General features: G+C 55.4%; 1 protein-coding gene across 1 annotated transcript; it reads left to right on the forward strand.

The window, feature by feature from the left end:
• Positions 1–8,653: 8,653 nt before the first annotated feature.
• On the forward strand, positions 8,654–9,610 carry LOC309570857 (olfactory receptor 51G2-like; the record flags this gene model as incomplete). Its single annotated transcript, XM_082277869.1, has 1 exon — positions 8,654–9,610. The coding sequence occupies one exon, from the start codon at positions 8,654–8,656 to the stop codon at positions 9,608–9,610; it is 957 nt and encodes a 318-aa protein (XP_082133995.1).
• Positions 9,611–14,317: the final 4,707 nt, after the last annotated feature.

The following is a 14,317-nucleotide window of genomic DNA, read 5'->3' on the forward strand; positions in this document are numbered from 1 at the left end:
AATGAGGCAGCCAGTGGTGGTTCAGGTATGTGACTGGCAGGTCACAAAATTCACTAAATCTGGGGTGTCTGGAAGTGCTGAAGCAGCTCATTAACTCCATCAGAGACAAAGCCCACTTAGATGTACTGGCACTGCTGCCCAGCAGCTTTTCTGGGTGGTTTCTTTAATCTTCCACCTAGATTTGGCTAAAGTTTGAACCTGGCTCAGAGCGTGGCACTGTGCTTAAAAATACTGCCCCAACAGCAGGTTAAAAGTAAAAAAATACATACCCAGGATGATATATGACCTGCTCCCGCCTGTACCTACAACACCTGCAAGCACTGGTTCTCTCCTCAGCCTGCAAAAGGACCTGCATGGAAATATTAAGTGTCTTAAGAAAGCTGATCTGCCTAATCACTCATTGCTGGGACTTCAGGGACTGAATCATCACAGGGGAGAAGCTGCTGCCTGGGAATAGCCAGGGAGAGAAATGATAAACAAATGCACTGCTCCCAGTGCGTGGGTGATGTCTGTCCCAGCACCAGGATGCCAAACAGATCCTGGGTCCACAGAGGGGGAATATTTTAACACTGGGTGGACATGGAAGTGCTGGAGCAAGTCCAGAGGAGGCCCCGGCACTGCTCCAGGGCTGGAGCCCCTCTGAAGCCAGGCTGGGAGAGCTGGGGGTGCTCACCTGGAGAGGAGAAGGCTCCAGGGAGAGCTCAGAGCCCCTTGCAGGACCTAAAGGGGCTCCAGGAGAGCTGCAGAGGGACTGGGGACAAGGCCTGGAGGGCCAGGAGCCAGGGAATGGCTTCCCAGTGCCAGAGGGCAGGGCTGGATGGGAGATTGGGCAGGAATTGTTCCCTGGGAGGGTGGGCAGGCCCTGGCACAGGGTGCCCAGAGCAGCTGGGGCTGCCCCTGGATCCCTGGCAGTGCCCAAGGCCAGGCTGGACATTGGGGCTTGGAGCAGCCTGGCACAGTGGGAGGTGTCCCTGCCCATGGCAGGGGTGGCACTGGGTGGGCTTCAAGGTCCCTCCCAGCACAAATAATTTTGGAATTCTGTGATCTGAACATGCAAATTGCACCACATGATGGACTGCAAAAATCCACCCCAGACACATCAGTTCTGCAGCAGGTACATGACCCCCTTTAAATGTCTCCCATCTCTTTCCCAGGTAACGAACTGAGTGATTTGTGTACATTTGCAATGAGAACAGTGACATTTCAGAAACCTGCTGGGCAGCCTGGGGGTGCTCAGTCCCACGGTCAGCCCATGCAGAACTGGGACACTTCAGAGTATTCAGCTGACAGGGAGCTGGAGGTAAATGACCCCCGTGTTTGAGCTCCACAGGCTGCATTTCTGCTCGTTGTGATCCTGAGGAGCTGCTGAGGGCCTGCAGGTCCCCCCAGAGAGAGCGGTGGGTGCTGCTGGAACATTTAATGAAGGTAGGGGGGCAAGAGGGGCCAAACCATCCTGTGTTGGCCTGCTCAGGGGCTGACCCTTCCCACGGGGACAGGGGTGGATGGTGGGCGATGCCCCTTCCTCGGCTGCATGGCCCTGGCACAGACACCCAGGCCTGGCCCCAGCCCTTGGATCGTGGCATCTCCTGGAGGAGGGGGCTCCCATTTCCCAGCACGAGCTCTGGGAACAGCCTCGGTGGGTGCAAGTTAAACCTGGGGCCATCCCTGATCCCCCAGACAGCGAGGGCAGAGCACTGTCCCCTTCCTCTGGCCCTGAGTGCACTGCAGGCCTTGGCCTCCAACAGGGGCAGGTGCCAGGTCCTGCCCTTGGGTCGCCACAACCTCCTGCAGTGCTCCAGGTTGGGGCAAGAGCGGCTGGAAAGCCGGGAAAGGCCTTGGGAGTGCTGCGGACAGCGGCTGGACACGAGCCCAGGTGTGCCCAGGTGTGCCCAGGTGTGCCCAGGTGTGCCCAGGTGGGCAAGAGGCCAATGGCCCCTGGGCTGTCCCAGCCCTTGTGTGGCCACAGCCCCAGGGCAGGGATTGTCCCCTGTGCTGGGCACTGTGATACTCCTCCAGGGCTGTGTCCAGTTCTGGGCCCTCAGGGCAGGAGAGCCCTGGAGGGGCTGGAGCGTGTCCAGGGCAGGGAAGGGAGCTGGGGAGGGGCTGGAGCCCCAGGAGCGGCTGAGGGAGCTGGGAAAGGGGCTCAGGCTGGAGCAGAGGAGGCTCAGGGGGGACCTTGTGGCTCTGCACAAGTCCCTGACAGGAGGGGGCAGCCGGGGGGGTCGGGCTCTGCTGCCAGGGAACAGGGACAGGAGGAGAGGGAACGGCCTCAGGCTGGGCCAGGGCAGGCTCAGGGTGGACAGCAGCAGGAATTTCCCCATGGAAAGGGAGCTCAGGCCTTGGGAAGAGCTGCCCAGGGAGGTTTGGAGTGCCCATGCCTGGAGGTGTCCCAGGAAGGGCTGGAGGTGGCACTCAGTGCTCTGGGCTGGGGACAAGGTGGGCATTGGGCACAGGTCGGACTGGCTGGGCTGGGAGGGCTTTTCCAGCCTCAGGGATCCTGGGGTTCTGAGGGAGACCAGCTCCCAGCTCATGGGGAAGAACACAAACATGAGAACATGGATTTTTTATCTGTCTTTTCAGTTGTGTTTGTCCTCCTATGACTTAGACATAATTTCTGTTGCCTGAATTAGTTATCGATGTGTGCGGCTGCTGCAGAGCTGATTCACAGATCAAATACAAATCAGCAGCACTGAGAGATGCTGAAGATAATGAAATCCATAATATTTCCACTGATTTAATGTACCCACTTCCTTTATTTCCCCCAAGTCTCAGAACAAGAACCTGCAGAACTGGAATATTTATAAATCTGTACTGATACAAAAGGCGGTTCTTCATAAGGCACAAGAGCAAATCTGGCCTGTTTTACTGTTGAATCCCTGATCCAGCTCTTGCCATCCCAGCCCAGCAGGTCAGAAATCCCCACACCCAGGTGGCCCATGCTGCCCTGAGGGTCACAGGGTTTTGTAGGGTCTCTGTTTGCTTCCCCCAAGGTGTCCTCATCAGCTCTCTCTCCAGCACAGAGCCCATGGCCAAGGAGAAGGAAAAAAATACAAATATCATATTTAAATGTATATATGAAATATATAAATAAATTATATAAATAGTCATTTTTCACACCTGTGGGAGGTTCCCAATTTAGTTCTACAGGAATTGAGCTTTGCACATACAGGAAAGGATGGAATTGGGTTGTTTTGAAGCTTTTTATGACCCTCCCTATGATGCCTTAAGAAGCCTGCTAGAAACAGAGACTGGGCAGAAGTAAGGGAATAAAAGTAGGTGTTTATTTGAAAGGCCTTCCAAGGTACCCCTGGGGACCAGAGGCCACTGCCGAGATGGACCCCAAGGTGGACGGCAGGGCACGAGTTCCTCACCCTTTTATAGGTTGGGTTCATTTGCACAGCAGGGTTAATTCTCCAATTAAAGCTTCAGTTCAATGATGTAATTCCCCTCAGTTTAGCTCCCCGTTAGAGGCTTTTTGGTTTATACTTTTTGGGCCTAGGATGGTCTGGGTGTCCTTGGAGAGCAGACCTGGAGAGGCTTTGTTATGTGTGCCTGGCACAGAGAGCAGAAATTAACAGGCTCCAAGGAACTTTCAGAGTGACACATCAGGCAGTGCGGGATTTGAAAAATATCAAAGTTAAAACCTAAGGCATCACCTATACCCAGAGTATGTGAGGGATATGAGGGATCATGGGAAAACTTTGGGGTGCTGAGAGATGAAATGATAAACTGGACAGTCATATTCAGTGTGGATTCATTCCTCTGAGGGTGTACCTGCTCTGGTGGGGGTCCCCCAGGGGTGCAGACCCTTCAGGGATGTACCTGCTCTGTTTGATATTTTCTGCCCTTTATAATAAATATGTTTACACAAAGGCACCACAGTTCCGCATCCCTGACAGTGCCCAAGGCCAGGCTGGACATTGGGGCTTGGAGCAGCCTGGGACAGTGGGAGGTGTCCCTGCCATGGCAGGGGTGGGATGGGATGAGCTTTAAGGTCCCTTGCATCCCAAACCGGTCTGGGACTCCATGATTCCATGATTTTGTGATGGGTCTGTTACCGATCTGTGTGGAACCACCTGTGCCTGGCACAGGGCAGCCCAGAGCTCTCTCCTGGGCACCCTGCACCCCACCCACTGCTAAAACCCACCCCAAAACACCTCCCCACAAACATCTAGAGCTGCTGTTTGCAAACAGGATTTTGCTGTGTGGATAATGAGTTAATTTGTTCCTAATTCAGGAAATGAAGCTCTTAATTTGGTTTGTGCTAGAACTTTCTGCTTCCACAAAGTATTATTGATTTGCTTCTTTCAAAAATAATTCTCTAAATTATAGGCAGTGATTAAATGCAGGAAAAAGATGGCACAATGTGCCCCTGCCACATGTTTTGTGAATGTTTTGTGCTGTCTGTCTGAGTGGCACTCAGGGATGCACTGGGATGTGCTGCAAGGGAAGGAACATGTCCCAGCTAAGGGGTGACTCCTGGCAGGCTCTGAGTGCACCCGTGAACCCATCAGCTGCCGGGCTGCTGCAGCCCTTTATTGCAGCCCCAGTGCTGCTTTGCAGCATGGCTTTGCTCCACGATGAGCAACCACAAATCACAGTTCTTTGTGCCGAGAGCCAGCCCGGGGACAGCTGAGGAGCTCCTTCCCATCCCCAAACCTTCCCAGTGAGCTCAAGGGCTGGGCGTGGCCCAACGGGAAGTTCTGCCTTGAAAACTTTAATTGCAATCAGGATCCTTGTCTGTATCTGCTTGGTTCTCACCCCACAGATGATGGGGGTGGGCACACTGGGCACCAGGATGTAGATGCTGCCCGTGGTGATGTGGGCAAGTGAAGCCAGGACCTTCCCACACCTGTGCAAAATGCCAGATTCTGGAATCATTAAGGATGGAAAAGCCCTCCCAGCCCAGCCAGGCCCAGCTGTGCCCCATGCCCACCTTGTCCCCAGCCCAGAGCACTGAGTGCCACCTCCAGCCCTTCCTGGGACACCTCCAGGCATGGGCACTCCAAACCTCCCTGGGCAGCTCTTTCCAAGGCCTGAGCTCCCTTTCCATGGGGAAATTCCTGCTGCTGTCCACCCTGAGCCTGCCCTGGCCCAGCCTGAGGCCGTCTCCTCTTGTTCTGGTTTTATCATAGAATCACAGAATGGTTTGGGTTTAGAGGGACCTCAGAGCCCATCCAGTGCCACTCCTGCCATGGCAGGGACACCTCCCACTGTCCCAGGCTGCTCCAAGCCCCAATGTCCAGCCTGGCCTTGGGCACTGCCAGGGATCCAGGGGCAGCCCCAGCTGCTCTGGGCACCCTGTGCCAGGGCCTGCCCACCCTCCCAGGGAACAATTCCTGCCCAAGCTCCCATCCAGCCCTGCCCTCTGGCACTGGGAAGCCATTCCCTGGCTCCTGGCCCTCCATGCCTTGTCCCCAGTCCCTCTGCAGCTCTCCTGGAGCCCCTTTAGGCAGTGGAACACTCACAGCCCTGGGCTGTGCCCTGTCAAAGGTGTGGAACAGGCAGCTGGAGGGTCCCCCACAGCTGTGGACAATGGGAGCACCACACCACCCTCCATCTCTGTACCCCATCTGTGTGTGAAATTCATCACATTATAAAAAAAAAGAAAATATCAAAATACCATTTCTGATTAGGAATCAGAAGGTGTGGACCATGGTGAGGTGGGATGGAAGGAAATGAGCTTTGAGGTCCCTTCCAACCCACACCATTCTGTGATTCTGTGGTGGTTCTATGAATCCTCTGACAGGTTTCTTGGTCTGTGCTCTTCTTTTAGGAACCTTTTGGGGATTTTCTTCTTGTCCTTGTTTCCTGGTATTTAATCCCTCTCTCTCTCTGTATCTCTCTCTCTCTCTGTCTAAATGTGATATACACACAGGCGTGCAAATGTAGAGATATAAAATCTACCTTGGTACAAATCAGGGAGCTGCACGGGGGCAGCCAGGGAAGGAGGGCACCAGGGCTGGATCGCTTCACTTTCCCAAATGCAAAATTTTCAGAGAGCAGGGTGAAAATGTGTGAATTTTCTGTGTATGTCACTTCTGCTATTTTTTTCTCCATCTACTGTCCCAAATCTCCCTTTCCTCCCATTTTTGCACGGTGCTGTTTTTTCAGAGAAAACAAGGAAAAGCGTGTAGGCATTCCTGTGGTGCTCACACGCCCTGAAGGACAAAGACATGAGCTGTGTGTCCCTGGGGGAGCCCCGCGGGGTTTGTGGCTGCTTAAATGCAGCTTCCCAGCCCTGTGAGCAGCGTGAGCGGCCAGGGCTGGCCCTGGTCCCCTCCCCGTGTCCTCTGCTGTCACCTGGGTAAGTACAGCTGGGCTGCCTGAAGGAAACAGGGATGTTGTTCCTCTGAAAGGGCAATTTCTGTCAGAGCTTGATTCAAACCAGAATTTACAGAGGTCTCTGGCAGAAGCAACAAACAGCGTGTAAGGAAAGTGCTGGGAGCAAATTGCTTTGCTAAATATTCCTTTTGATGTCATATCTACAGGTGGGCTTGGGGCAGGGGGTGGAGCTGGGCAATGTTTATGCTCCCTTCAAACCTTTCTGTGCTGATTCTGTGCTGATGAAAAGGCACCCTAGAAGTCCACCTTGGTCAATAATTACGAATTCCCTTCATTCTCTCAAGTGGTTCATGAATAGGTGTTGGCTGCCCCTGGATCCCTGGCAGTGCCCAAGGCCAGGCTGGACATTGGGGCTTGGAGCAGCCTGGGAGGTGTCCCTGCCATGGCAGGGTTGGCACTGGATGGGCTTTAAGGTCCCTTGCATCCCAAACCACTCTGGGATTCTGTGAAGAGTCTGAGACAAATTTTAATCAATCTGTGCTCCTGGCACAAGTGTTAATTCCCAGCTGATAAGAGACCCAGAGCTTTTCTCTGGCCAGCCGTGGTGAGGGCTGAGCTGAGCTGCTGCCACCATCAGCTACTCAGCTGGAGTTTGTAACAGGCACTAAATGCACCTGCATTTGCAGAGAGCCTGCTCTGGAAATCCCTCCCGGCTGCCCCCACCTCCTCTTGCTGAGCGCCGCAGCTCCTGCCCCCTGCTCGGGCTCTGAGGATGCCCAGGAGAGCAGGCGGCTGCTGGGATCCTACAGAGAGACCTGGAATCCACTGGTGAGTTTTCTGACGGCCTCAGGGCAGGTGAAACATCATTTCATCTTCAGTGTCCAACGTCCCTCAGGGCAGGAGAGACATTGAGCGTGTCCAGAGAAGGGAAAGGAGCTGGGGAAGGGGCTCAGCCTGGAGAAAAGGAGGCTCAACATGGGGAAATTCCCAGGGAACAGGGAGAGGACAAATGGAAATGGCCTCAAGCTGTGCCAGGGAAGGCTCAGGGTGGACAGCAGCAGGAATTTCCCCATGGAAAGGGAGCTCAGGCCTTGGAAAGAGCTGCCCAGGGAGGTTTGGAGTGCCCATGCCTGGAGGTGTCCCAGGAAGGGCTGGAGGTGGCACTCAGTGCTCTGGGCTGGGGACAAGGTGGGCATGGGGCACAGCTGGGCCTGGCTGGGCTGGGAGGGCTTTTCCAGCCTCAGGGATCCTGGGATTATGTGATTCAGGTTTTCTCTCTTATTTGAGCCTCTGAATTTCTCCCTTTCCATTTAATCTTGTTGGAGCTGAGAAGTACAAATGGCATTTCCTTCCCTCGGGGCTGGTTTGGATAATTGACCGGCAGATCTTGCTGATAAAGCTCCCTAAAACATCACACACTCTGCCAAGCTGAAGCCAAAGGGGAAGGAATCAACACAGACTCACACGTAATGGGGCTGCTTCTCCTCTCTGAGGGAGATGTTCTCTCTCGTGGTCCCACCGCATTCAGTTCAGCACAAACAGTGGCTTTTCCCTGCCTTCATCTCCCGCCCCCTCCATCCTCCCTTCCCTCTCCTGCCGGCTGCCTCATCCCTGCAGGAACCAGCACGGCCAAGGCTGCTCCATCACTGCCATGGGGAGCAGCCAGCCCCGTTCCCAGGGTGACCGCCAGGGCTCCATCCCACCTCTCCTCCTACCCCGGGCAGGAACACACAGCCTGTTCTTGTCTGTGCTGCTGAGAAGCTTTGGGGCACCTGCCAAAGGGCTGAGCACCAAATCTCCTGAAAATTTTTGCATTTAAAAGGGACTGCAACAGGGGGAAACACTTACATGTCCTACTTCTGTCCCTCGTTGTCTGCTGCTGTACACAGCCCTGGCGATGGTGATCCCGAGGCTGGTCCACTGTGGCTTTTCCTTCATTGATCACAGAGTCATGGAATCCCAGTTTGGGTTGGGAGGGACCCCAAAGCCCACCCAGTGCCACCCCTGCCATGGCAGGGACACCTCCCACTGTGCCAGGCTGCTCCAAGCCCCAATGTCCAGCCTGGCCTTGGGCACTGCCAGGCATCCAGGGGCAGCCCCAGCTGCTCTGGGCACCCTGTGCCAGGGCCTGCCCACCCTCCCAGGGAACAATCCCTTCCTAATATCTATTTAGAAATTAGGAAGAAATGATCTAATATCTTTCTCATATCTGATCGATAGGATAGTCTCGAATGAGTGCAGCTGCTCAGGACTTTTTGGCTCCCAGGAGCCTGCCCTCCCCACCCTGTGCCAGCTGGGATGTCTCCTAGCAGGGCTTTTATTCCAAGACACTTTAATTTCCAGACCCTTGGACCACTGGAGCAGTGAGATGTCCTCTTCCAACAGGACTGGGTCCAGCCCCCTGGCCTTCATCCTCACGGGCATTCCCGGGGTGGCAGTGAGCAGCCCCTGGGTGGCACTGCCCCTGTGCTGCCTGTACCTGCTCATGCTGCTGGGGAACTGCTGCCTGCTCTGGGCCATCAGGGCAGAGCACGCCCTGCACGCCCCCATGTACCAGCTCCTGTCCATGCTGGCCCTGGCAGACCTGGGGCTGTCCCTCTGCACCCTGCCCACCGTGCTGGCCGTGTTCTGCGTCCCGGCCACCTCGCTCCCCTTCCAGGCCTGCCTTGCCCAGATGTACTTCATCCACACCTTCTCGGCCATCGAGTCCGGGGTCCTGGTGGCCATGGCCTTCGACCGCTTCGTGGCCATCTGCCACCCCCTGCGCTACGGCTCGGTGCTGAGCGGCTCCCTGGTGGCCAGGGCAGGGGTGCTGATCGTCCTGCGGGGCACCTGCCTGGTGCTGCCCGTCGCTGCCCTCATGGCGAGGATGCCGTTCTGCAGGGCCCGCGTGCTGTCCCACTCCTTCTGCCTGCACCAGGACATGCTGAGGCTGGCGTGCGGGGACGTGCGGCCCAGCAGCTGGTACGGGCTGAGCGCCGTGATCCTCACCAAGGGCCTGGACTCGCTGGCCATCCTCCTGTCCTACGTGCTCATCCTCAGGGCCATCCTGGGCACCATCTCGCCAGGGGCGCGAGCCAAAGCCTTCAGCACCTGCATCTGCCACCTCTGCGCCGTCCTGCTCTTCTACATCCCGCTCATCGGCCTGTCCGTCATCCACAGGTTTGGGAAGCACCTGCCCCCCCTCGCCCCCACGCTCCTGGCTGATGCCTGCCTGCTGGTCCCCCCTGTCCTGAACCCCCTCGTGTACAGCTGGAAAACAAAGCAGATCCGCAGGCGGATCCTCCTGCTGCTCTGCTGGAGAGGGACCCAGCAGCAGGGCTAGCCCCAGTGTGCCCCAAAGCTGGACTCCTCCCTCTTTCCTCTCCACACTGGAGTCCCAGAGTGGCAATTTCCTAATGCCAGTCTCCTCCTTCTGTTCCTCTCCAGACTGGTTGCTCATGGGCAATATCTCTCCTGGAGAAAATCCCTTGTGTTCCTTCCATCCCTGTCACCTCTCTGCAGCACAGCTCTGCTCCTCTCCACAGAGGGATGGGTTATGACAATCCACACTATCCCCCTCCCATTTTGGGATGCTCCACTCTCCGAAGGGCTGCGAGAGGCCAGAGCTGGTGTGGCCTTGTGCAAAGCTGCCCTCCCTGCAGGCAGAGGAGAGACAAGGCTGCTGGGAGCAGGCTTTCAGTGGAATTCACTGCCAAGAGGGGGTTTGGTCTCTGCAGAAATACAGACAGTGTTACCAGACTTGTGTTTTTATTTGCAATATCCCTGTTCAGTCCAGGATATGAGACTGTCAGTTCCCAGAGTTGTGTGACCCTCTGAGACTCCTTAGCCTTCATTGTACAGCCAATGTGAGCCACATCTTTGCAGTTAGGGAGACAAGAACTCACCTGTGGACACAAACCCAGAAATCTGAGTATCTGGGACACAAATCCAGAAACGTGACTGTGGTGTCCTTGAGGGGTCTGCAAGGGGAGTGTGTGTTTTTTCCTGACTCATGATACCATCTCAGCCTATAACCCTTCTGGGAACATCAGGAAAATCCCTCCCGCCTCCCAGATTACGATCCCAATGAGGACAGGCTGCTCTGAATGGAGCTCCAGGGTACCCTGGGTGTGCAGTGCCATCCAAAGGCGTCCTGTGATGTGTGGGGTGGTTGTGCACAGCCACAGTCCCTTAGGCACACTCGAGATGCACAGGTGACATGTTTCACACCTGGGCTGCCGGGCTGCCCCTCTCAGAGCACCCAGTGGTCACTGAGGAGCCTCCACGCCATCCCCAGGCAATCCCTCCTGACTAACCACACCTGGAATTGTGTAAAATAATCCTCCCTGCAAGGAAAATCCCCGTGACTTTGTCCTGTCTGCAGGGTCCTGCCAGGCCCTTTCCTCCTTTCTGCCTCCACAGCAGTGCCTTGAGTCTTCCCTGGGGCTGCTCTCCTCCTCTGGGATATCTCAGCCCAACCTGCTCCTCATCCCTGTAGCTGAGTGGACAAGGAGGAGAAAAGGAAAGGGAAACCACAGAATCCCAGACTGGCTTGGGTTGGGAGGGACCCTAAAGCTCATCCCATCCCACCCCTGCCATGACAGGGACACCTTCCACTGTCCCAGGCTGCTCCAAGCCCCAATGTCCAGCCTGGCCTTGGCCACTGCCAGGGATCCAGGGGCAGCCCCAGCTGCTCTGGGCACCCTGTGCCAGGGCCTGCCCACCCTCCCAGGGAACAATTCCTGCCCAATCTCCCATCCAGCCCTGCCCTCTGGCACTGGGAAGCCATTCCCTGGCTCCTGGCCCTCCATGCCTTGTCCCCAGTCCCTCGGCAGCTCTCCTGGAGCCCCTTTAGGCCCTGCAAGGGGCTCTGAGCTCTCCCTGGAGCCTTCCCTTCTCCAGGTGAGCACCCCCAGCTCTGCCAGCCTGGCTTCAGAGCAGACGGGCTCCACCCCTGGAGCAGCACCAGGGCCTCCTCTGGGCTCTGTTCAGCAGCTCCATGTCCCTGTTTTGGGGCCCCAGAGCTGGACACACTCCAGGCGGGGTCTCATGAGAGCAGAGAAGAGGGGCAGAATCCCCTCCCTCGCCCTGCTGCCCTCGTGTGGGATGACCCAGGGTATGGCTCATGCCCTGTGCTCCCTCGTAGCTCTCCCTCACTCCCATCCTGACAGCTCCCCCCAAACCCGGCTGTTCTCCAGCTGTTCCCAACTCACAGCAATTCGCTGTCTCCATTTAATCATTGACAGCACCTCGACTCTTCCCAGCATTCGCTGTTTGCTTTGCTCTGTTTGACTTTCCATAGCATCGCCCAAAGCAATAATGGACAGACCAATTTTTCTACAAGTGCTTTCCAGCTGTCACCGCCTTTCCCCACCTGAACTTCCTCAGCCCTGGACCTGCACACTGTATTTGCCACCCCAAAATTCCATTTTGCCAGCAGACAGTAGGAGCTGTCAGCCTCCCCTCCACACCAGCACCGACACACAGGGGGTGGTTCAGGGGCTCCAGGATGCTCACAGGAATGTGAAGCTTCTGCTCTGGAGCCAGGCTGGGAGAGCTGGGGGTGCTCACCTGGAGAGGAGAAGCTCCAGGGAGAGCTCAGAGCCCCTTGCAGGGCCTAAAGGGGCTCCAGGAGAGCTGCAGAGGGACTGGGGACAAGGGCCGTACCTTGGTTTGAGACAAATTTGGAGGAAAAGGTCCGAAATGAACGTCCCCCTGTTAGAAGGCAGATTTCAGCAGCTCCTCCCCCACCAGGTTCGGAAAGAAATTCCTCCGAGGAAAGTGAAAAAACGCTATTTATTTAACAAGCAAAGTGCATGCAGGCACGGAAAAGAGAATGAACAGTGTTAAATAATAAAACCTCTCGCTGTGGAGAAGAAACCTGGGTAGATTTCGGAGTCCTTTCTGTGGGTGTGGCTCTGCTCTCTCCGGAGCCGGGGCTCGGCGCGGGCTTCCCGGTGATGGTGACCCGGACCGCAGCAGAACAGTCCCAAGAGAAGTTCTTGCCTCAGCTAGCAGGCTAGCTACAAAGCAAAGAGTTTTAACTCTCCGTCTCCCGCCTGAGAAAAGGAGCCGAGAGCTGGGAAAAAGCAGGAAGGTGCTTTCCTCGGCTCTGTAGCAGCAGCAGCAGCAGCGCAGGGGACCGTGTGTGTCCTTGAGCACAAACCGCTCTGAAAAATTCGCCTGGCTGCTCTCCCCCCTCTCCTGAGAAACAGCTTAAAGACACAGGAAGGCACAGGATTCATGTCTGGCACAGGATTCATGGCTGGCACAGGATTCATGGCTGGCACAGGGCAGATCATAGGGAACACAGCATCATACAGTCACCCCCGGACAGGCTGGAGGGCCAGGAGCCAGGGAATGGCTTCCCAGTGCCAGAGGGCAGGGCTGGATGGGAGATTGGGCAGGAATTGTTCCCTGGCAGGGTGGGCAGGCCCTGGCACAGGGTGCCCAGAGCAGCTGGGGCTGCCCCTGGATCCCTGGCAGTGTCCAAGGCCAGGCTGGACATTGGGGCTTGGAGCAGCCTGGCACAGTGGGAGGTGTCCCTGCCCATGGCAGGGGTGGCACTGGATGGGCTCTGAGGTCCTTTCCAACCCACACATTTTTATGATGATGAAGAAACGACACTGCCTCACTTCATTCTTATTCTGATCAACTTTTGTGTTTTGTACCCATCTCACAGTTCAGTCCCATGTCTGACATTCCTTTAGTATCAGCTGACCCCACACAGCCCCCCCAGAGATTCAGCTGGGTTTGTGTTAATGGATTTGAAAGAGTTTTTCTTCCCAGCAAGGGAGAAGTGTCTCTGCAGCAGCACAACTTTCTTACTGGTAAAGCTTCATCTGCTCTGCAAGACATCAAAAATGGGTCCTAAGGAGTTAAATGGGTTAAGGAGACCAGCTCTGAAATGGAGTCGGATCTGGGATACTCTGATGCATTCCACTGAGATGTTTTTCCTTTTTATTGTCTTTAGGAGCAGCCACTGAAGCCCTCTGCTTCTGCATCTTGGGATTTCACTGTCCTTTGAAAGTCCAGGGAACTTTCTTGTAAACCAGCATGACTGGTGTGGTCCTGAGGGCAGTCACACATTCATTGGGAAAGTTTGTTCTGTCTTGGGAATTGGACATGGACTAATGTTCTGACCTAGTCTGAGAACACAAAATCCTCTGTTTACGCCTCCATATCCACATCACCAGACAGAGCAGCCCTGGGCTCCGGGTGAACAGATTCCATGTGTTAATCTCAGCCCTGAGAACGCAGCAGGTCATCAGTAAGGCCAGAATGAAATGGGATGTAGGACACTATAGAGGGATATAGGGCTTTTCAAATGATGAGGAAAACCTCCCAAAATGCAGCTTCGGAGTTTCCCCAGATCTGCACTGAGTGTCTCAAACATGGGGCTACCTGTGAAGTCCAGGTTCCCATGGCAGGAGGGGATGGCTCGATGTGGTCCCTGGAGCTGTGGAGCTCATCTGCTCTAAGGTGAGCTGAGATGCTCTGCCAGTTCAAACAAGGAAACTTCAAACCAAATCCTAACCCTAAACCCACATCCCAGATCCCAAACGCTTCGTCTCAGGTTTCCCCTGGTGCGTGGGACCATGGGAAGTGTTTATAGCTCCGTAGGTCATGCAGAAATAAACCCTCAGCTTTTGCCCTGGGCAGCTGTGCCAGGGCTGGACAATCCTTCCCATGACGGAATTTCCCCAATATCCACCCTGAGCCTGCCCTGGCCCAGCCTGAGGCCGTTCCCTCTCCTCCTGTCCCTGTTCCCTGGCAGCAGACGCCGACCCCCCCGGCTGCCCCCTCCTGTCAGGGACTTGTGCAGAGCCACAAGGTCCTCCCTGAGAGATAAAACTGGTCTGTGATAAGAACACAAACCCATCTCTCCATGAGCAGCTCAAGGTTCTGAGATCACTCAGCATCACAGTTGCTCATGTACCAGCTACAAATTCCCCTGGATCTTTCTCCCGTCCCTTCTGGAAGCAGAATCATCTGCTAATGTTTTGCCAGATTGAATTTTGACCAGTTTGATGACATCCCAGTGATTTAT

This window comes from Coloeus monedula (genome assembly GCF_965178545.1).
Source record: "Coloeus monedula genome assembly, chromosome: 3".
Lineage (NCBI taxonomy): Eukaryota > Metazoa > Chordata > Aves > Passeriformes > Corvidae > Coloeus > Coloeus monedula.